The sequence below is a fragment of the Artemia franciscana genome, chromosome 7 (assembly GCF_032884065.1).
Source record: "Artemia franciscana chromosome 7, ASM3288406v1, whole genome shotgun sequence".
Taxonomy (NCBI): Eukaryota; Metazoa; Arthropoda; class Branchiopoda; order Anostraca; family Artemiidae; genus Artemia; species Artemia franciscana.
The window spans coordinates 26,080,475-26,104,300 of record NC_088869.1 but is presented as its reverse complement, the minus strand read 5'-3'; the positions used below and the strand labels follow the sequence as shown (position 1 = coordinate 26,104,300).

At 36.5% G+C, this 23,826-nt stretch overlaps 1 protein-coding gene across 4 annotated transcripts in view; it reads right to left on the bottom strand.

Moving 5' to 3' along the window:
* Positions 1–1,175: 1,175 nt before the first annotated feature.
* LOC136029072 (pterin-4-alpha-carbinolamine dehydratase-like) overlaps positions 1,176–23,826 on the bottom strand; it is a 46,945-nt gene continuing 24,294 nt past the window's right edge. For 3 of the 4 annotated variants that reach the window (XM_065707117.1, XM_065707119.1, XM_065707118.1), the window contains exons 3-4: positions 7,608–7,733; positions 1,176–1,439 (exon numbers count right to left, since the gene is read on the bottom strand). In XM_065707117.1, coding sequence (XP_065563189.1) covers positions 1,260–1,439; positions 7,608–7,733 — 306 coding nt within the window. In that variant the 3' untranslated portion in view covers positions 1,176–1,259. Of the gene's footprint in view, positions 1,440–7,607; positions 7,734–13,888; positions 14,033–23,826 lie in introns of those variants that run through there. The other variant, XM_065707115.1, reaches the window with a different exon arrangement.

Here is a 23,826-nt window from a genome sequence, read left to right as displayed (position 1 = left end):
AACAGAAATATAAGTTAAAGTAAATATGTTCATTAGGCCATATTCAAATGATACCAGTATAGAATGAGAAAGAGGGTATGGGCCTAAATTATATCCTTTAAAAAATTATGGTAGCATTGTCAACAATATGTGTTGTCAACACTGGGTCTAAATTTAAAATTATGACTAACATGTTTCCAGCAAAAAAATAGATTTCTACAGTTATTCATTATTTCCAGTAAATGAGTAAAGACAATTTAGCGTAAAAGTTAAGGGTTTGCCTATTTGTTTACGCGAGAAACAAATAGCAACATTTACATGAAAAAACATACATAAATTAGGTTTATACACCAGATTTATTGTTACAAGTTAAGAGGGAAGTAAGAACTTAAGCTGAGAAATAACTTGGAATTGGTCTTGGTGCTCTTAATTCAATTTCGTTTCAATCTATAACAAACTAATTATTTTCAACAATTTTCGTTGATAGGGGGTTGCAATTTCATCAGACTATGGCCTAAAACAGATATATTTTGGAAGAAATGAAAAGCATTGAATATAATTGGGTCATTCGACAACTTTTAATATAAGCTAGGACATGCATTAAAAATATTCACAGAAAACAAGGTACTAGTATGGAAAGTGAAAGTTAATTGGCCCTGTCCTTTTTCAGTACACGCCTTTCATTGTGCATGATCACAGTCATTTGGATTAAATCAGTACTTAAATTCAAATTTTGCTTAAGAAAAAGATTTTTTTTAAGTTGATTTTTTTAAACCAAGAAATTGCATATAGAATTGACCAATTTTTTAGAGTAAAACGTATCTTTGTAATGGACCTTACAATTGTGCCCAGTTTCAATTTCTCTTTCATTTTAAATTTATTACCGCTAAAACGCCTTTCATTTTGGGTATATTTCCAGAATTTTAAGTTTGATTGAACTCACCCTTTCAAATAGAATTAGCAGTTATACAATAGCTCCCCGTCCCCATCTAGCGTAATATGAAACCCGATAGGTTAAAATGTACTTTTCCAACTTTTGGTCAACAATTTTGTGCGTCTGGGTCACTGTGATGCAGCGACTTAGTCAGGTTAAAATCGACTGACAAATATACATAATATACCTACCGAGAACCCGAAAAGTGCGAAAAGCATTCTTCAATCCTGGACGAGCAACTGTTTTAGCCTTCAACGAGTGATTTATTTCGCACTTGTTGTGAAATATATTTTGCAAAAAGAAAACAAAATTTTTCGTACTAGTTTAATATGAAAAATGAAGTTTTTCAAAGAAATTTCTGAGCAACTTGATCAATGAAAGTTGCTAACTTGACGTCGCGGTCACTGATCCCTTGGCACTCATGAGTAGCAAGAGTGATGTTCACCTTGTTAAATACATTAAACCATTCTGGGTGATGATCCGTCTTTTCAGCTTCGAGGGCAACCATGGACATGAATCCCCAGGCCTAAAAAAAATATTTGTTGTAGTTTTAAAAGCCGTTTGTGCTGACAGCAAAAAGTAAATTAGACAAAATTCACAAATTGACTATTTGCATCCTGGAATGACTACTCTAAGACATAGAGCTAGGCGATTGCACCCTAAATTCCAAAAATATATTTTTTTACATATGGAATTAGATGAGAAAATCGAACTGTCTAAAAAAACAGCAAAAAAAAAAAAAAAACTAGTGACCCGGTAGCAATTTTTACAACTATTGCCAATGCTATCACACAATATACACTAAGCTACTATATAATGAGTAGCATACAAAAATAAAGTTCCAAATATTAATATATCATGTTTTACTGAAAAGTGACAATCCAAAAATGAAATTTGATCCTTCAAAAAAAATATTTTGGGTTTTTTGAACACGCCCAAAGTTTGTTTAACGGCAAGTTTTGGAACTGGTATCTTTACTCCTGGTAAGACAAGAAAAAGTAACATTAAACATGGATGGCTTTATCAATATACTTTTAGTTTATCTATAACTCTAAACAATATAATAACCCCTAGGTGCGATCCGGGTTTGACGATACAAGAAAAAATCAAACACTGGGAAATTTAATATACGAAAAATTATACGAAGAAAAAAAGTTATATACGAATGGGCCACGTTGAGTGTACATATGAGGGGCCTTCTTCCTCCTCCACCTGTATTTACGGCCTCGGGCGAGGGTGCTCCAGTTTCTATTATGGACCCCCACGGACAAGGTGATTATGCTTAGCAATGCAATGCCTGGCTCAAATTTCACAAGATATGAGCAAGATTACAGCAGCAACAAAATTGGGAAATTATCATAAAAATATACGGTAAAGCTATAATAGTCACAATATTCAAACAGCAGGTTTGATCCTAAGGATCCTATATATTATATATATATATATATATATATATATATATATATATATATATATATATATATATATATATATATATATATATATATATATATATATATATATATATAATGAAAAAAGAAATCACCAATGCTACAGCACAAACACAAAAAAAAGGAAAAAAAAAGAGAAAGAAGGAGAAAAGGAAGACTGTTTTCCTAAATTAGTGATTAATATAGACCAGCACTTGAATGAGGCCTTAACCCTACTCATCCATACAATCACGTAGGTCAAACAGCATAGCCACACACAATCAACCATAAAGAATAATCCATGGACAGGCAGTCATGTCGTCAATAAGTATAAGTCGCCATTTACCAAACAATAGAAAAAATAATATAGACAAATAATTCAGAGGCAACACCCAACATAAGGGCTCATCAGGAGAATACACTGGCCTATATAGGGTTTCGCCACTCTAAATTCTCTACCCAGCACAGTGTTGTGGCTACCACAGAATATCCATGGCATCCCCGCGTCAGGTATCACCCCCAAAATACATGCCTATGAAAAAAAAAACAGCAAATGTAAAACAACCAAGTAAAACCAAAAGCAAGCTTATCCTGTTAATATATCCCTCCTTTTAGCAACAATAGGTAAACTAAATATTATAAATTCTACCAAATCACAAATATTAACACATTGCAAAAAACCTGAATGAACTAAACAATTATGTAATTCATCTTTACCATGTGGCTAATTTTTTAGAAAATCCGCTCAATTAGAAACACAATTCAAAATAAATGGCGCTGTGACAACATTTCTCGAACCTCCGAAATTAGTTAAAAATTTCTTTAAGTATTTCCAGATAATTCTTTTGATATTTATTTAAAAGTTCGTTATAATGAAAACTAAATTTTTTAAATTGCCAAGTTAATTTATTTGCAGAAAAACCACTTGATATCAATTTTTGGCTTAAGATTTTACATCTATTTTTAAAATCAATATAATTACTACAAATCCTTGCATAACGAAGTAACTGTGAGAAAAACGCTGAATATGTGATATTTGAGTGTATATTACTTTCAGGGAATGGGAAACTAATCACTTCAAAATCAAAATCATCCGTTTTATTATACATTTTAAAACTTAATTTATTATTATCACAAATATTAATATTTAAATCTAAGAAATGATCTTCATGACCAGCGCCATGACTAGGCTCAAGAATAAGCTCTGATGGATATATATTTTTAGAAATATCAATGAAATCCCTCCCAATTTCAAAAACTATTCCTCATCGAAATTTTTGCACAAATTGGCAAATTTTGATTGAGGTTTTTTCATCCTGATTTTCGGCTCCATTCAGTTAATCAGTTAACCCCACCCCCGATACTTATTCAAGTATAAATTTTGTATGAGAAAAAGGAATCCTTCCCGATTTCTTAAAATTTTCCTCATCGAAATTTTTGCACAAATTGGCAAAGCTTGATTGGGGTTTTTTCATCCTGATTTTCGGCTCCATTCAGTTAATCCTACTGCGCTTACCACAGTTTTCCAATTTTCTGTAAAGAAAATTCAATTTCAGTAATAATAAGCTTTAAATTAAATTTCAGTAATATTAAGCTTCAGTCATAAAAAAAATAATCTTCAGTAATAAAAAAATCAAGCTTCAGTAATAATGAATTATATTCAAAAGTCACATAGAATTCGTTTTTATGGCACTTGGTATTAACCAAGTGACATATAACAGTCGCCAATTCTGTCGGTCTGTCGGTCCCGGTTTTGCTTCTTTAGGCATTTCCAGGTAAGCTAGGACGATGAAATTTGGCAAGCGTATCAGGGACCGGACCAGACTAAATTAGAAGTAGTCGTTTTCCCGATTTGACCATCTGGGGGGGAGTGGGGGTCCGGTTAATTCGCAAAAAATAGAAAAAATGAAGTATTTTTAACTTATCAGCGGGTAATTGGATCTTAATGAAATTTGATGTTTGGAATGATATTGTGTCTCAGAGCTCTTGTTTTAAATCCCGACCGGATCTGATGACATTGGGGGGAGTTGGAGGGGGAAAACCTAAAGTCCCGGTTTTGCTACTTTAGGCACTTCCAGGTAAGCTAGGACGATGAAATTTGGCAAGCGTACCAGGGACCGGACCAGATTAAATTAGAAATAGTCGTTTTCCCGATTTGACCATCTGGGGGGGGGGAGTAGGGGCCGGTTAATTCGGAAAAAATAGAAAAAATGAAGTATTTTTAACTTATGAGCGGGTGATTGGATCTTAATGAAATTTGATGTTTGGAATGATATTGTGTCTCAGAGCTTTTATTTTAAATCCCGACTGGGTCTGATGACATTGGGGGGAGTTGGAGGGGGAAACCTAAAATCTTGGAAAACACTTAGAGTAGAGGGATCGGGATGAAACTTGATGGGAAAAATAAGCGCAAGTCCCAGATACATGATTGACATAATCGGAACTGATTTGCTCTCTTTGGGGTAGTTGGGGGGGGGAGTAATTCTTAAAAATTAGAAAAATGAGGTATTTTCAACTTACGAACGGGTGATCGGATCTCAATGAAATTTGATGTTTAGAAGGATATCGTGTCTTAGAGCACTTATTTTAAATCCCGACCGGATCTGGTGATGGGGGCGGGGAGTTGGGAGGGGGAAACCTAAAACTTGGAAAACACTTAGAGTGGAGGGATCGGGATGAAACATGGGGGGAAAAATACACACAAGTCCTAGATAGATGATTGACATAAACGGAACGGATCCGCTCTCTTTTGGGTAGTTGGGGGGGGGGGTATTTCTGAAAAGAAATGAGGTATTTTTAACTTACGAACGGGTGATCGGATCTCAATGAAATTTGATATTTAGAAGGATATTGTGGCTCAGAGCTCTTATTTTAAACCCGACCGGATCTGGTGACATTGGGGGGGGAGTTGGGAGGGAGAAACCTAAAAATTGGAAAACACCTCCAACCAGTGGAGGGATCGGGATGAAACTTGGTGGAAAAAAACACGAGTCCTAGATACATGATTGACAAAACCAGAACGGATCCGCTCTTTTTGGGGTAGTTGGGGGGGGGGGTTGATTCTGAAAAATTAGAAAAAATGAGGTATTTTCAACTTACGAACGGGTGATTGGATATCCATGAAATTTGATTTTCAGAAGGATATCGTGTCTCAAAGCTCTTATTTTAAATCCTGATCGGATCTGGTGACACTGGGGGAAGTTTGGGGTGGGGAGACCTAAAATGATGGGAAACGCTTAGATTGGAGGGATTGGGATGAAACTTGGTTGGAAAAATAAGCAGAAGTCTTGCATACGTGATTTACATAATTGGAATGGATCTGCTCAATTGCGGGGGGGGGGGGGGAATTCTGAAAAATAAGAAAAATGACGTATTTTTAACTTACGAAGGAGTGATCGGATCTTCATGAAACTTCATAATTAGAAGGACCTCGTAACTCCGATATCTTATTTTAAATCTCAACCGGATCAAGCGTAATTGGGGGGAGGGGCAGTTGGGGGGACCGGAAATCTGAGAAAATACTTAAAGCGGTAAGATCAGGATGAAACTGGATGGGAAGAATAGAAACCTGTCTAAGATACGTGACTGACATAACTGGACCGGATCTGCTCTCTTTGGTGGAATCGGGGGGGGGGGGGGTAATTTTGAAAATTGAGGTATTTGTAACATACGAAAGGGTGACTAGATCTTAATGAAATTTGATATTTAGAAGGATCTTGTGCTTTGAAGTTCTAATTTCAAATTCCGACCAGATCCTGTGACATTCGGGGGAGTTGGAGGGGGGAACCGGAATTCTTGGAAAACATGAAAATTGGAGCATTTATATCTTACGAATAGATGATCGGATCGTAATGAAATTTGATTTTTAGAAGGAATTCATGTCTCAGAGCTCTTATTTCAAATCCCGACCGGATCTTTCGACACTGTGGGGATTTGGAGGGGGAAATCTTGGAAAAACACTTGGAGTGTAGGAATTGGGATGAAGCTTGGTGGATAGAATAAACAAATGTCCTTGATACGTGATTGACAGAATTGTACTGGATTCGCTCTCTTTGGGGGAGTTGGGGGAGGGGTTCAGTGATTTGGCGAGTTCGGTGCTTCTGGACGTGCTAGGGCGATGAAAATTGGTAGGCGTGTCAGGGAGCTGCACAATTTGACTTGATAAAGTCGTTTTCCCAGATTCGACCATCTGGGGGGCAAAAGGGAGAGGAAAAATTAGGAAAAATTAGAAAAAATTAGGTATTTATAACTTACGAGTGGGTGATCGGATCTTAATGAATTTTGATATTTAAAAGGACTTTGTGACTCAGAGCTCTTATTTTAAATCTTGACGGGCATTAAGCCTCTTATTTTTCGTTTTAAATCAATCTATTGATTCATAGAATTTTGTTAGAGCTCATACCATATGATCTCTTGGCTCTTAGCTTCTCGCCTCGTCACAAGTGCCATATGAGCTCTTAGCTCTTGTTTTTTTAGTAAAGTTTATTGAAACCACTTCGCAATGGCTCTAACTTTGCTCCGGCATTAAATACTACAACCCTCTGACTTTTACCGCCACAATCTCCCACCTTATCGACAACACTTGCAAAGTAAATCAAATTATTATTCTAACTAGAAATAGTGCAATCATAATGATGTGTTGCTACCAAACTCGAAATTCTCTGTAAAATTTTGAATGGGTAGGATAATGGGAAACGAGTTAAAAATTCATGAACGGTAATAAACAGAAATAAACAGAAACATAAACAGAATAATTAACATAGCTAATAAACAGAAAAGAATAAAGAAGCGTTCAAATTAGCTATCACCACCAACAAACAGGTTCTCTTGATTTTTAACTTAGCTAAGCTAATTTTTGAGCTTATTTTGGTTTTCTAAGAAGTTTCCAAGAAGTAAAAAAAAAAAAAAAAAAATTAGAATCAGGAATAATAGACAGAAAAGGCTAGAAAAAAAGAAGACGGTTTCCTAAGCATAAATAAAAGTTTTCAGGGAAATTTGCACATTAGTGTTTAGTCTTTACTAACATGCAAGGGTAGTGTACCAGAATGGTAGAGAAAAGGCTCGCAAATGTTTTTTTTTTAAGGAAAATCAGCTACTCTTGAGACAATATTAGCAAGAAAATAACTATTAGACATTAATACTAATGACTGCTTATAATTCAGGACAAGCTTATTTACCCTCAATTATTAACACTCATCACTCAAAGCTTGATGCTTTTCTTATTTTTCAAACTAGGAGTCACAAGAACAAGAAAAAAAAAATACCTGATTAAAGTTTTTAAAAGCGAATTCTTTGTAAAGTGCGTCACGATCGTTCACCTCTTTCCATCCATTAGAAAAGACAGGAGATAATTTGACAGTCCTATCTTCACCAGTCAATCTTTCTGCAAGCTAGAGGGGGAAAACAATTTTATATAAAACAAAAAGTAGTAAACTGTTTTCAGGAAAAGAGAGACAGACCAATCAGTGCCAGATTTACATTATAAGTGTCGTTATCGATAAAATACATCAATTCCTTGTACACACAATGAAAATCTAGCAAGATTTTTCACTAGATCTCATATATAAAAATTCACAGGTCACAATGTAAAAAAGAAAAAAAAGCACACAAGCTCTCCTAAGATCAAATCCATTAGGAGGACCAGGAGGGACGTGTATGAAAAACCTGAACAAGCCTCTCTTCAGCCTTGAATAAAAGAAGGCGAATATTTTTTATGTTATTCTATTGAAACGGTACACTATTAGTTTCAAGCCTCCCTGCAATCGTAATTATCCGCAGTTGCAAGTAGCATCAGTCGCAAGTGTTCACAATCACAGTGCCCCGGAGTCACAGTTGAAGTTACGGGAAGGATCTTACCATAGAGAACATTTTCGTGGAGGAAAAAAACTTTCTACGTAGGAGAACCACATTTCCTGGCATTATTTAAAAAAAAATCAGAAATTAAGCTTTTTAAAAAACAAGTTTTTTTTCAGCTGAAAAAAGGGAGCAGAATTAAAACTTAAAACGAAGAGGGATAATTAAGTATATAGGGAGTTTTCCCTTTCTGAATAAATCACTCTTTACGCTAAAGTTTGAACTTGGGTTGAACTCCAATTATTTAAGAATCACACTTGAAACACGAGCACGGCTTAATTGGAATTAAAATTAATTTTAAAAGTTCTAAAGAAGTTTTAGCGTAACAAAAATTACTGTGTACACCATTTCAAAACTTCGCTCTTTGCGCTCTTCTCGGTTAAGCTTCCTATAGGAGGGCAGGCGAGGTCTGGTCTAAATCACTCATAAATTCATCTTTCTGACTGGTTTCATAATTCTGCCGTAGCGTGTTTGATCAGCTCTCGCTGTAGGAGTTTCAGACCGGTGTTCGAGGCTAGTCTGGAGAGTGTAGTTCCCTTTAGACACAGCAGAGTTTACAAAAGTTCTTGCAGGATCTTGCTCCACACTCACTACAGGCAACTGCTTTGCAGTATTTACATACGAGCTGCATGTTTTCCGGCATCTGTTCTTGACAGTTATAACAGCTGGCCGGTCTGTTCTTTCAAACAGTTCGTGGCAACGAACTGTAGTAAGGAGCGTACCGGCTCAATAGTAAACGAAAGTCTAAAACACGGAATTTTGATAATAATAGATACACCAAGTGAATCGGATTTTTATGCTGATTTTAAATATATACGTTTCATCAAATTTAGTCTTATCCATCAAAAGATGCAAGCCTGAGAAAATTTGCCTTATTTTGGAAAATGGGGGGAAACACCCCTAGAATCTCAGATCACATCATCACATTCAGCGTATCAGAGAACCCCACGGTAGAAGTTTCAAGCTCCTATCTACAATATAGGGGTGATCGTATCGAACCAGTGGTCCTAGAATGTTGCGAGAGGGCTCATTCTAACAGAAATAAAAAGTTCTAGTGCCCTTTTTAATTGACCAAAAAATTGGAGGGCCCCTAGGCCCCCTTCCACGCTCATTTTTTCCCAAAGTCAACGGATAATATTTTGAGCCATTTTCTTCAGCATAGTAAAAAAAAAACATAACAACTACGTCTTTGGGGACGACTTACTCCCCCATAGTTCCCGGGGGAGGGGCTGCAAGTTACAAGCTTTGACCAGTGCTTACATACAGTAATGGTTCTTGGGAAGTGTAGAGATATTTTCAAGGGTTTTTTTGTTGGGGGGATTTTGAGGGGAGGGAGCTACGTGGAAGTATCGTTCCTTGGAGGAGAATGCCATGGGGGAAAATAAATTTCATGAAGGGGCGCAGGATTCCCTAGCATTATTTAGAAAAAAACAATGAAAAAGTTTTTCAACTGAAAGTAAGGACAGCATTAAAACTTAAAACGAACAGAAATGACTACGCATATGAGGGGTTCATCTCCTCCTAAATACCTCGCTCTTTACGCTAAAGTACTTTCAGTAATTTCAACTATTTATTCTACGACCTTTGTGATTCTGGCGTCATTTTTTATGAATTACGACAAAATTTAAGCTTTAGTGTAAAGAGCGAGGCATTAACAAGTAAGTAAGTAAAGTAAGTATGACGGCATTAGACCCTTAAGGTTCAAACCAGCGGTGCTGATCTCTGTTTCATGGCCCTTCAGCGAGGAAGTGCAATGGGGGGTTGGGGGCCAACCATCCTGTGCTTTCACACACCCTTCCTGCTTACCATCCCCAGATCTCTCCAGGTACCCATTTAGAGCTGGGTCTACTCTGGCTGAGCTTACAGAGTCACACCACTGACCCCCGTCCCAAACTAAATAACTGGTCACAATTGGGATTGAACCCGTGCCCCTTGGACACAGAATTCCCACGCCAGGGGACAAACTCACTCATATATGTAATAAAAATATACGAATATAAAAGTGCGTTACGTAAGTTAATTCGTAAGGTACGTATATTTTTTACTAACAAAAATGTTCGTGAGAAATTAAAAGTTCTAGTAGCCTATTTAAGTAGCCAAAAAATTGGAGGGCAACTAGGCCTCCTCTCCCAATTTCTTTTTCACAAAATCGTCCTATCAAAACTAAGAGTTCGTGGTAACGAACTGTGGTAAGGAGTTACCCGGCTCAATAGTAACCGAAACTCTGAAAACAGAATTTTTATACTAATAGTAAATCAAAAGAATTGTATTTTTATGCTGATTTTAAATATACAAGTTCCATCTAGTTTTGTCCTACACATCAAAAGTTACGAGCCCAAGAATATTTGCCTTATTTTAGAAATTAGGGTGAAACATACCCTAAATGTCATAGAATCTTAACAAAAAATCATACCATCAGATTCAGCGTATCAGAGAACCCTTCTGTAGAAGTTCCAATATCTCATCTACAAAAATGTGGAATTTTGTATTTTTTGCCAGAAGACAGATCACGGATGCGTGTTTATTTGTTTTTTTTGCTTTTCCCCTGGGGTGATCGTATCGACCCAGTGATCCTAGAATGTCACGAGAGTGCTCATTCTAACGGAAATTAATAGTTTTAGTTCCCTAAGTTCTAGTTCTAATTTCGTTTTAATTATGCATGTGCGGTGAGCCAAAATCAAAACATGGATTAATTTAACTACGTTCTGAAATTAAATAAAAAAAAACAAGTTTTTTTTAACTGCAAGTAAGGAGCGACATTAAAACTTAGTACAAACAGAAATTATTCCGTATATGAAAGGGGTTGTCCCCTCCTCAGCGTCCCGCTCTTTACGCTAAAGTTTGACTCTGTCACAGTTCTACTCTTTAAAACAATAAAAAACTTTCGCGTAAAGAGCGATGCGTTGAGGAGGGAACAACCGCTTTTATATACGGAATAACTTCTGTCCGTTTTAAGTTTTAATCTCAATCCTTACTTGCAGTCAAAAAACTTGTTTTTTATTTAATATTAAAAGAGATTCAAGTACCTGGACAGCCAAATTCGTTTCTATATTTATTCATTCATTGAATAGCTTCCTTACTTGCCATTTCAGTATCATCGTTATATAAGTCTACGACTTTCTTAAATAGCTTACTATGGATCTTCTCTTTGACCACTTGTACTTAGAAGGTGATGGAAGATTATTGACAGTTTGCTTCACAAATAGCTTCTCTCATTTGTGTAGTCTTGGGCATATTTGACAACAAAATGTCCACAGCTTGAAGAATCTACTTTTGGAGTAATTCCACACGAGCCAACTTCAAGTTCTATATAGCGTTTATCAACTCCATTCGTCAGATATTTTAGGTTAGAAAAAACTAGCCTCCCTTGAGCATGGTTTAATGGGTTCAGGCTATCAAGAAGATAGAAAGTTCTCCTCGAGAAATCACATATTCCCATAATGTAGTGATTCTTGGACTCCCTATCTGTTATATCACACATATTGACACACAATGGAACAAACAGAACACGGCAATCACGCGAAACATGACTAAATCTCTCTCTAGGCCCTTCTGGATAAGACTTTAAAGAATCAGAATTTGTCAAGTTGAAAGTAAAGTAACTATCGATAGTTCTCGCTAACACACAGCTAGAAGTAACAAGATTCACGAGGTAGGAAACCATTACAGTTGTGAGCCGAGTCCCAGGTCTCAGCAGAGATTCAAGGTCTTGAAAAAAAACGTAAACACATTTGTGTCCCTTAAAGGAAAAACAGTAGCTCTCCACCAAACTAGTTTCTTTGCGTTTTCTACGATAGCAGAATTGGTAGATTTGACCGCTATTCCAAAAAGCCTTTTTAAAAGCTGGATCACTTGCTTTGCTTCGTCACACAATTCATTTAAGGGACCTGTAAACGCATAACCATGAAAAATTACTGTAGGAATTGTAGCCTGGGTTGCTTAAAAACGAATATTCAGTCTCCGTACCACTTTTTGGGGTTTCACCAGTTGAGTGGGGCTAAACAGCCTTTTTTGTACAGTCTTCACAAAATGTACATCTTCCGTGCAAGTTTTGAATTATGATATCGTAAGAGATTCTCGATTGGCACTTGGAAGTCTTTTTAAGTGAAGCTACTTCAGTAATTTCTTTGTTTTCATTTCTAAAACCTGTTTCTAAGGTATTCTGTTTCCCGCTTGTTTTCAAAATAGCTTTTGATGTTTCATTTATTGACGATGAAAAACTCCCCTCATTCTAATCATCACTATCAGCAATAAACGACAATTCATTGGCTGCTAGAAATCTACAGCCAGTTTAATATTGTAATAGTCCTGAATGGTTACTGAGCTTTTTATTCCAGACCTCGCGTACCTTTTTGATCTTCCCTTCAAGTTCTTGAGAGTTTTCAGCTGCATAATTGATTTTTCGGTTACTAGTGCATATCCTCGAGACATTAAAACAGCTAGTTTGCAAGGATAAGATGCAAGGATAACAAAATCACAAGAAAAGTCATAAACTTCGATCAAGCTTTTCCTCTTAATACCCTTTGTAACAATTTTATTTCCTCTAACAGTGATTGTTTCTGCACGTGGTGTCACAACCTTAACCTTCTTTCCAGTCACATTTGAAACAAGATCCACTTGTTTTCCGTTGCAAAATGTAACATGTCCCTTTCTCCATAGAGCTTCTGCTATGTCAACTATACCACGTGACTGGTGGTCTTCTTTTGTCGTATTTTTTTTTCGCGAAAGGAATCTGATCCGTCTATTTCCTTGACCATACGCATCTTGGACCGAAACATTTCATTCCTGGATTCAACTGGATCTTTTCCCTTCTTGATATGAACTATATATTCTTTATGTGCCTTTTCAAGGAGTTTATAGTCTCCTATTCCCTTGTATCCACGAGATGCGTCTGTATAATATTCGTCGTCTAAACAAAGAAGGCCCAAGACGCATCTCTCCATTGGTACGTCTCGCTGTCATCACAGCATGGAATGAGTCTTGGTATTGTTGGTTATCCCGGAAATTGGATTAAAATCAGGGATCTTGGAAACGATAAAGGCACAGTCATACTTCAATATGTCAGATTCCAAATTATCTCGAAAGTAGTTAAGTGCAGGGATGGACCATTTCACAAGTCTTTCATTTCTTATCTGGTAGTAATCATCGTCAATTTTCGATCTTAGCAACTTAAGAATATCGTCTTGAACTACCTTGATCACTCAAAAACACATTTCGAGGTGAATTGTGCTTGGTGGTTTCTTCATAAGAACTATAAACAGCGCTTCGTGCGAACCAGCTGATCTATTTGTGTGAAGTAAAAATGCAATTGGAATGATAGGTGTTGTTCCTTTATGATCGAAGTCAGGATGTCGGAATGTCAGAGCTGAAACCCAGTAATTTCTAATATTTTTAAATCCAAGTAATTTGATAACAGAACAGTATCGGGATACCATATTTTACAAAGTATATAACTTATAATATAGCAAATTCTGATATACAGGTGACGACTGCTTCTCCTTGTCCAAACAATTTTTCTGTCAAAACAAAATCAGTTTCTATCACAAGATATCGAATCATGTTACATGTGTCTTTTGATATCATGCATTTTATTTTCTGACGTATTTGCTTTAAAGTGTGTTTGGTAACCATCCTTGTTGATTTTAGCTCCCTGTTATTCATCTTCTTCCGTGGATTTCCATATTACACTTACCATTTCGTGCTCATATTCTCTCGAATACCCCTTCTTACTTCTTAGAACCTTGAGTTTTTCATTTTTTTCTTTGTATTTGTTAATGAACGATTTGCCGCGAGAGCCTCTTTTCTTCGTTTTTTGCCCCATCATCCAAATAGAACTTATAAGTGAAACTAAAAAGAAACATATCGGAAACTATAACCACAATTCTTTTAAAGGGGATCCGAACTTAAATGAATAAACTATTACTAGAGACTAGTTGGATGTCAAATCCCCCTAAAAAAGGGGCCGAAACTGATTATCTTTCAATGGCTTACAACTTACTACACTAAGTAAATGAGATAATAAATTATCATTCCATATATCTCACAGCTTAACAATAGGACCTAATCTCTTTATAAATTTGAAGTAGTAAAACAATCGTCAAGTGCTATAAGGAACCTAAAATTGTACGTAGGCTACCTGCAAAAATTGTCCGAAAAAAACATATAGTGTATTTTGAATTATTTTTCAAAAGAATACTGTATTATGTACGAAGCAGCATTTTTGTTCGCTTTAAATCCAGAAAGATAATTAGAAATTGCAGCAAATTTGAAGTTGAAATAATTTCTGCTTTCCAAGTGGCATAAATCTTGGATTAAAGACTTAAGCAAGAATTTTCCCCAAAATCTTGAAATATCTACTTGAGCTGCTGTCAGAAAACAAAATAACTTTGTCTACTTGAGACATAGTTCTTTAAATCTAACATCAGTTTGAGTCACAAATACTTTGGTGTGTAAACTTCGAAAGTAGTAAAAGTACGTTAGATACATAATTAAATTCTCAAGTTCTGTCAAAAAGCCCATTTCCTAGATGATTACATTAATATTACAAATTCTGAGTATTTACAGTAGTTCTCAGTATTTGCTGTAGCTGACAGATTAAAATAGGTCAGTTACTGTCACATGCTTCGGTGTTTATTTTCTTGTTTTAGTGAATATAGGCCATTGTTTTAGATTACTTTATTCAGTCCTTATTCTATCCTCGTCTTATGTAGATTTACTGTATTACATATGTAAATAAACATTTTTATACTCTACACAAAAACTTTATGAAAGTTAGAGACGCAAGACATCATTTACCGGTCGAACCCCAGATTGTTGGCCAACGCTACCATGAGACTCTAAAGATGAGAGCAAAGAGAAAAACCTAATTTACAGAGAGTAGAGTAGGGAAAACTTTTACAGGTGTAAGATCGCGTTGATGGAGATCTAAATTTGACAGATCCCTCATGACTGAAATCTAGACTCGTCATATCAGGATAAACATAATGAAATTTTAGAGATGGAGTCATTGGACTCCATCATTGGAAGCCTGGTTCAAAGAAAAATTGAATAATGCTTCATTTTCCTTTAAAAAAGGGATAGTGACTCGCATCAAAAGGGTCCGTTGGTTTGCAATGCACGAGGGAGCAGCAAAAGCATTAAATTCTTCGAATAAACACTTTCGCTGTTCTGAAGAACGTGGGTGATAACAGTTTTCATCCTAACACTCATTCTTAGTTTTTGGAATTTTACCACTTCTTTTAGATTCAGGATAAACGTCTATTCTTTTCATGTAACACACAAGTCCTGACACTCAGTGACGTAATTTGTTTGGCGGACTGAAAAATTGATTTATCAAACAGTTCGTGGTAACGAACTGTAGTAAGCAGCAACCCGGCTCAATAGTAACCAAAACTCTAAAAAACGGAATTTTGATACCAATAATTACATCAAAAGAATAGCATTTTAATGTTGATTTTAAATATATAAGTTTCAGCAAGTTTAGTCTTACCCATCAAGTTACGAGCCTGAGAAAATTTGCCTTATTTTAGAAAATAGGGGGAAGACCCCCTAAAAGTAATAAAACCTTAACGAAAATAACACCATCAGATTCAGCGTATCAGAGAACCCTACTATAGACGTTTCAAGCTCCTATATACAAAAAAGTGGAATTTTGAATTTTTTGCCAGAAGACAGATCACGGATGCGTGTTTTTTTTTTCTTTTTCCCAGGGGTGATTGTATCGACCCAGTGGTCCTAGATTGTTGTGAGAGGGATCATTCTGACGGAAATAAAAAGTTCTAGTGCTCTTTTCAAGTGACCAAAAATATTGGAGGGCACCTTGGCACCCTCCCACGCTAATTTTTTCCCAAAGTCACCGGATAAAAACTCCGAGATAGCCATTTTGTTCAGCATAGTCAAAAAACCTTATAACTATGTCTTTGGGAACGACTTACTCCCCACAGTCTCCGTGGGAGGGGCTACAAGTTACAAACTTTGACCAGTGATTACTTATAGTAATGGCTATTGGGAAGTGTACAGACGTTTTCAGGGGAATTTTGGTTGGAGGGGGAAGGGTTTGAGAAGTGGGGGTTATGCGGGGGGAACTTTCCATGGAGGCATTTGTCATGGTGGAAGAAAATTTCCATGAAGGTGGCGCAGGATTTTTTAATATTAAAAAAAAAATGAAAAAATAAATATGAAAGTTTTTTCAACTGAAAGTAAGGAGCAGCATTAAAACTCAAAACAAACAGAAATTATTACGCATATGAGGGACTCACCTCCTCCTAATATCTTGCTCTTTATGCTAAAGTAATTTCATTAATTTCAACTATTTAATCTACGGCCTATGTGGTTCAGGGGTAATTCTCAAGGAATTGGGACAAAATTCAAGCTTTAGTGTAAAGAGCGACGTATTAACGAGGGGGTGAACCCCCCTCATATACATAAGAACATACGAATATAGAAGTTCGTTACGTAAGTTAATTCGTAAGTTACGTATATTTTTACTAATAAAAACGTTCGTAATAAAATTCTAGTTGCCTTTTTAAATTAATAAAAAACTGGAGGGTAACTAGGCCTACTCCCCCGATTCTTTTTTTCTCAAAATCGTCCGATCAAAACTATGAGACAGCCATTTAACCAAAAAAAAAAATTAATATACAAATTTCGTTTTAATTATTCATGTGCAGAGAGCCAAAATCAAAATAAGCATTAATTCAAAAACTTTCAGAAATTAAATAAAAAAAAACAAGTTTTTTTTAACTAAAAGTAAGGAGCGACATTAAAACTTAAAACTAACAGAAATTACTCCGTATTTTAAAGGGGTTGTTCCCTCCTCAACGCCCCGCTCTTTACGCTAAGGTTTTTTCTGTTTTAAAAAGTAGAGTTGAGAGAAAGAGTCAAACTTAAGCGTAGAGAGCGGGGAGTTGAGGAGGGAACAGCCCCTTTCACATAGGGAGTAATTTCTGTTCGTTTAAGTTTTAATGTCGCTCCTTACTTTCAGTTAAAAAAAACTTATTTTTTTATTGAATAACATATAACAAGCGTAAAATATTTATTAAAATTACGCCGATGTTTCATTACCGCAATGTTGTTTTGTTGTAAATTAATAAATCAGCTAAATTGTAAGAACAGAAATTCGATAAATATTTTTCAAGATTTTTTTTTCACTGAAAATTACACAAATATTCCCCAGAAAGCTTGTAAATTTCACATTAATTTCATCGAATCACAATTAATTTCAACTAAACCACTACGATAAAAAGTCTATCAAAGGAAAATTAGCTGTTGTGGTATAATCGCATACGAGCTACTAGTTTGGAGGCTCGCAAAATCTTTTATGAGGTGTTGGGTATATAAGACCTTAAAAATTATTTTTATGTCAAAGTTTTTATAATACAAAGTTTTGATACTTCAGGTGTCGAAACCATGAAGTAAAAAAAAAGAGCATAAAAGTCAAAAGCCCGTTGCGTCATTTGTGCTTTACTGAAGACGAAATATGTTTTAAGAATTTTGTATATTTACAGCATTTAAAATAAATAATACAGTGAAATAAAAACTGAAATCACTGAGCTTCCTGGAATTAATGTTCATTGTTTTCAATAGTTCCTACCACTTATACTGATTATTATAGAGATTCTATATTTATTTGTCGCCGATGTTTGGAAAAACAGAAGTACTCTGTTCGAGATACATATAGTTTTCAATAAAAGTGAAATGACATAACAGGTATTAGACTTTTACGGTTTGGGAAGGGAATTTTTGAAGAACAACTGGAGCACTAGAAACAGTAAACAATCTCGGTGTCTACTTTAACAATAACCTTAAATTTTACAAACTTACACTGCTTACATCACTAAGTGCACATTCTCGACTCCACATTCTGAAGCGTTCATTTCACTAATTAAAGAGCGAGGTTTTGAGGAGAGGGCAACCCCCCTCACATACGTAATAATTTTTTGTTCGTTTAAGTTTTAATGCTGCTCCTTACTTTCATTTGAAAAAAAACATGTTTCTTATTTAATTTCTTATTATTATTTTTTCAATAGCGCCAGGATACCTGGCTCCACCTTCACGGAAAAACCCCCTCCCCACAGAAATATCCTCTGGACAATTCATTCCTGGCGAAAATTATCCCGGACAATTACCCTTAGCATCTTCACGCGTAAAATTGAATCGGTAGAGAAAGCAAGAAATATAAAGAGATTTCAAATAGGAATACTGGCAAATTCACCCAGTGTGAATTCCCCTGAAAATTTCACCCCCTGAAAACTTCCCTATTCATGGAAATTTCTCCCTGTGCAAAATTCTCCCAGCAGAAAATTCCTCCTCTCCTCCCCACCCGAAAAATGTATACATACATGCTAATAACAAATTCTGTACACTAACAATGGGCTAATTTATAACTCAAAACATTTCCCCAGGGGCTGTAGAGGCCATTTTATCTCCAAAGACAATGTCATTGGGCCTTTCAACTATGCTGAAGAAAAAAGGTATCTCAAAATTTTCATCGAATGATTTATAAAAAGGAAAGGGAGGGGGCCTAGTTGCCCTCCGATTTTTGCTCACTCAAGAAAGCCGCTAGATCTTTACATTTCCATTAGAACGTGCCCCCTCCCGACGTTCTGGCCCACTGGGTCGATACGATCATCCATGGTGAATAAACAACACAAAATAAACAAGCATCCGTGATCTTTCTACTAGCAATAGATTACACAATTCCATTTTTTTATATGAGCTTGAAGCCTCTACAGTAGGGTTCTTTGACATGCTGAATCTGATGCAGTGATTTTCATTAAAATTCTATTGCTTCAAAGGGGTGTTTACCCGTTTTTTTGAAAATCAGACAAATTTTCTCAGTGAAACTTAATGAAACTTGTATATTTGAGATCAGCATAATAAGCCGATTCTTTTGATATATCTATTAGTATCAAAATTCATTTTTTAAGAGTTTCGGCTACTATTGAGCTGGGTCGTTTATATGGATATTATATGGATGTTTATATGGATGGAAATTATATGAGACTCTTGATCTTATATTTACCTGAAGCCATCACAACCCCTACAATAGGATTTTCTTATCAATACATTACATAAATCAATACATTAAGGCCGTGATTAAGTGAACTGATGGAACTCGAAAATCCCATGTTAAAATCGAAAACTTATATTTAAAAAGTATCCATTGGCGGAAAGATACCGCTTTTAATATCAGGCCGTAGCTTCTTGAAGATGCTGCAAAATGTTTGCTAGTATTTTGCTCTATTTCCTGTAATTGCTTAGAAATCTTAGAAAATGTGTCGCTCTTTTTCACAAGTGTACTCTATGAAGAATATTGCTTTTAGAACAAAATCGGTACTATCTGAGCAGAAGACAATAGCCTTTAAGATGATTGCAACCATTTTTCGATGTATTTTCCTGATTTGGAAGAGTCCCATAAAATATTTTCAGCTACCTGAACTTTTTACAAGTCGGTTGCCAGAAGGCATGGTTTCAGATCGCCAGTAACAACCCTAGAGACCAGATTGACAAGCTGGTATAATTAACCTGATATTTCCGCCAATGAATAAGTGCTATTTGCAGCAATTTTTATAGTAATTTCAAAAGAGTCCAGATTCTTCAGAACATTGCCGTGAGGATCATAGGCAAGTATGTCAAGGATGTGAATGACACAAGTGCTTGTTTTAAGTCTTTAAATTTGTTTAATGTGGGCCAACTGCAGGATTATCAAGCAGCAATTTTCGTTTTCCAGTGCGTGCATAATTTAGTCCCAGGTGTTTTTCGTGACAATTACCGTGCTAACAGTGATATTCATGAATGATACGAGGAATAGTGATAAATTGGTGATTGAGCTTAAGAGTAGCACAAGATCAGTATTTCGGCTAAAGTTTCTTGGAACTGCAGTCTGGAATTCTCTACCAGTGAGTATCAGGGCGGCTGAGCATCTTCTAGAGTTTAAGAGTAAGTTAAAAGATTATTTAATAAAGAACGATTGAATTTGTATTTATTTGTGAGGAGATAGGAGGTGGTAGGAAGGTCTGGTTGGTTGGGGGTGGTAATGAGGAGTGGGTGGTTGGGTGGTACTGAGGGAGTAGGATTGTTGGGATTTTTTATGGGGGATATTGTGAAGGAGATTGATCTTTTTTTTTGTGTTTTTTTCTTTTTTTTGTTAGCTCTATTTTTTGTTAGTGTATTATTTTATTTTTTGGTGTGTTTGGAAAATGGTTAATTTTTACTATCGCACGCCAACAAAAACGTATGTTTTTCCATCAGTCCAGTAGATATGTAATGTAAAGAGTTATAATTGTGTTTATTAAGAAACTATCGTATCGTATTTGAAGGGTTTTTGACAATCGACGGTCTCTAGAGAATTGCGAGACAGAAGGCTACCCTAACTTCGATTTTGAACACCGATATTTTCAAGTTCACTTATTCACGGCCTTAATACATTACATACATTACATAGATTTGTTTAAATACATTGAAGTACTTCATATAAATAGAACAAGAGCTAAGAGCTCATATGGCACTTGTGACGAGGCAAGGAGAGCTAAGAGCCAAGAGCTCATATGGTATGATGTCTAAAAAATTCTAAGAATCAATAGATTGATTTAAAAGGAAAATCAGAGGCTTAATGCCGGTAAAAATTTAAAATAAGAGCACTGAGTCACGATGTTCTTCTAAATATCAAAATTCATTAAGATTCGATCACCAACTCGTAAGTTATAAATACCTATTTTTATCTAATTTTTCCTCTCCCTTTAGCCCCGCAGATGGTCGAATTTGGGAAAACAACTTTAACAAGTCGATTTGTACAGCTCCCTGACACGTCTGCCAATTTTCATTGTCCTAGCACGTCCAGAAGCACCAAACTCGCTAAATCACTGAACCCCTCCCCCCAACTCCCCCAAAGAGAGCGAATCCAGTACGGTTACGTCAATCACGTATCAAGGACATTTGCTTATTCTATCCACCAAGCTTCATCCCGATTCCTCCACTCCAAGCGTTTTCCAAGATTTCCTCCTCCAACTCCCCCCAACATCAACAGATCTGGTCGGGATTTGAAATAAGAGCTCTGAGACATGAATTCCTTCTAATATCAAATTTGATTAAGATCCAGTCACCCGTTCTTAAGTTAAAAGCACCTCAACTTTTCTAATTTCTCCCAATTAGCACCCCCCAGCTCCTCCAAAGAGAACGGATCCGTTCCAATTATGTCAATCACGTATCTAGAGCTTTTGCTTATTCTTCGCATTAAGTTTCATCCCGATCTCTCCACTCTAATCGTTTTCCAAGATTTCTGTTTCCCTCCTCCAACCCTCTATGTCCCCAGATCCAATTCGAGTCGAAAATGGAGCATCTGAGACATAAGATTCTTCGATATATATCAAGTATCATTAAGATCCGATGACCTATACGTAAGATAAAATACCCCAATTTTCACGTTTTCCGAGAATTCCGGTTTCCCCCTCCAACACCCCCCATGTCACAAGATCTGGTCGGAATTTAAAATTAGAGCTTTAAAGCACAAGATCCTTCTAAATATCAAGTTTCATTCAGATCTGGTGACCCGTTCGTAAGTTACAAATACCTCCCTTTTCCGAATTATCCCCCCCCCCCAACTCCACCAAAGAGAGCAGATCCAATCCGGTTATGTCAGTCACGTATCTTAGACAGGTTTTTATTCTTCCCATCCAGTTTCATCCTGATCTCTTCTCTTTAGGTATTTTCTAAGATTTCCAGTCCCCCCCCCCAATGACGCTGGATCCGTTTGAGATTTAAGATAAGATATCTGAGTCACGAGGTCCTTCTAAATATGAAGTTTCATGAAGATCCGATCACTCCTTCGTAAGTTAAAAATACGTAATTTTTTCTAATTTTTCAGAATTAATCCCCCCCCCCAAAAAAAAGAGCGGATCCGTTCCAATTATATCGATCACGTAACTAAGACTTCTGCTTATTTTTCCCACCAAGTTTCATCCCGATCCCTCCAATCTAAGCGTTTTCCATGATTTTGGGTTCCCCCCAAGGTCACCAGATCCGGTCGGGATTTATAATAAGAGCTTTGAGACACTAGATCCTTCTAAATATCAAACTTCATTGAGATCCGATCACCCTTTCGTAAGTTAAAAATACCTCTATTTTTTCTAATTTTTCAGAATTAACCCCCCCAACTACCCCAAAAAGAGCGGATCCGTTCCGGTTGGGTCAATCATGTATCTAGGACTTGAGCTTATTTTTCCCACCAAGTTTCATCCCGATCCCTTCACTCTAAGTGTTTTCCAAGTTTTTAGGTTCCCCCTCCCAACTCCCACCCCCCAATGTCAGCAGATCCGGTCGGGATTTAAAATAATAGCTTAGAGACACGATACCCTTCCAAACATCAAATTTCATTAAGATCTGATGAACCGTTCGTAAGTTAAAATCACTTCGTTTTTTCTATTTTTTCCGAATTAACCGGCTCCCCAGTCCCCCCCCCCAGATGATCAAATCGGGAAAACGACTATTTCTAATTTAATTTGGTCTGGTCCCTGATACGCCTGTTAAATTTCATAGTCCTAGCTTACCTCGAAGTGCCTAAAGTAGCAAAACCGGGACCGACAGACAGACCGACAGAATTTGCGATTGCTATATGTCACTTGGTTAATACAAGTGCCATAAAAAGCAAAATATTACCATTTAAAATTGCTGAAAACTAAGTTTCTAGCAGTATTTGCCACCCTAAAGAAATTTCATGGCAGGGCTGATTATGCCCTGTCTTGCCTTTTCCACCTCTGTGCTCGTAGATATAGGAATGCAACATTTTAGTTGTATAGAGAAATATTCTAATTAATTCCTGGCCCCCCTACCTCTTACAACATTATCTGAAGCCTCAGGAACAGTAAGCAGTTTGCCCATTAAAATGTATTTTTTTAGGAGTCTACCCTACCCCCATCCAAACAATGTCTCACCCCCTCGTTATTGCTCATACGCGATTACAAATCACCAAACGTAGTCTATTTTCATGACAAATAAAGCGAATGGACTTGGTTCAACATGCACCAATGAATGAAACATGCATCGACGATGTTTCTTCTGAAAACAAGAGCTAAGAGCTCATATGGCACTTGTGACGAGGCGAGAAGAGCAGAGCCAAGAAATCATATGGTATGAGCTCTAACAAAATTCTATGAATCAATAGATTGATTTAAAAAGGAAAATAAGAGGCTTAATGCCGGTCAGGATTTAAAATAAGAACTCTGAGTCACGATGTCCTTCTAAATATCAAAATTCATTAAGATCTGATCACCCACTCGTAAGTTATAAATACCCGTTTTTTTCTAATTTTTCCTCTCCCTTTAGCCCCCCAGATGGTCGAATCTGGGAAAACGACTTTATCAAGTCAAATTGTGCAGCTCCCTGACACGCCTACCAATTTTCATCGTCCTAGCACGTCCAGAAGCACCAAACTCACCAAATCCCTGAACCCCTCCCCCCAACTCCCCCAAAGAGAGCGAATCCAGTACGATTCTGTCAATCACGTATCAAGGACATTTGTTTATTATCCACCAAGCTTCATCCCGATTCCTCCACTCCAAGTGTTTTTCCATGATTTCTCCCTCCAACTCCACCCAATGTCAAAAGATCTGGTCGGGATTTGAAATAAGAGCT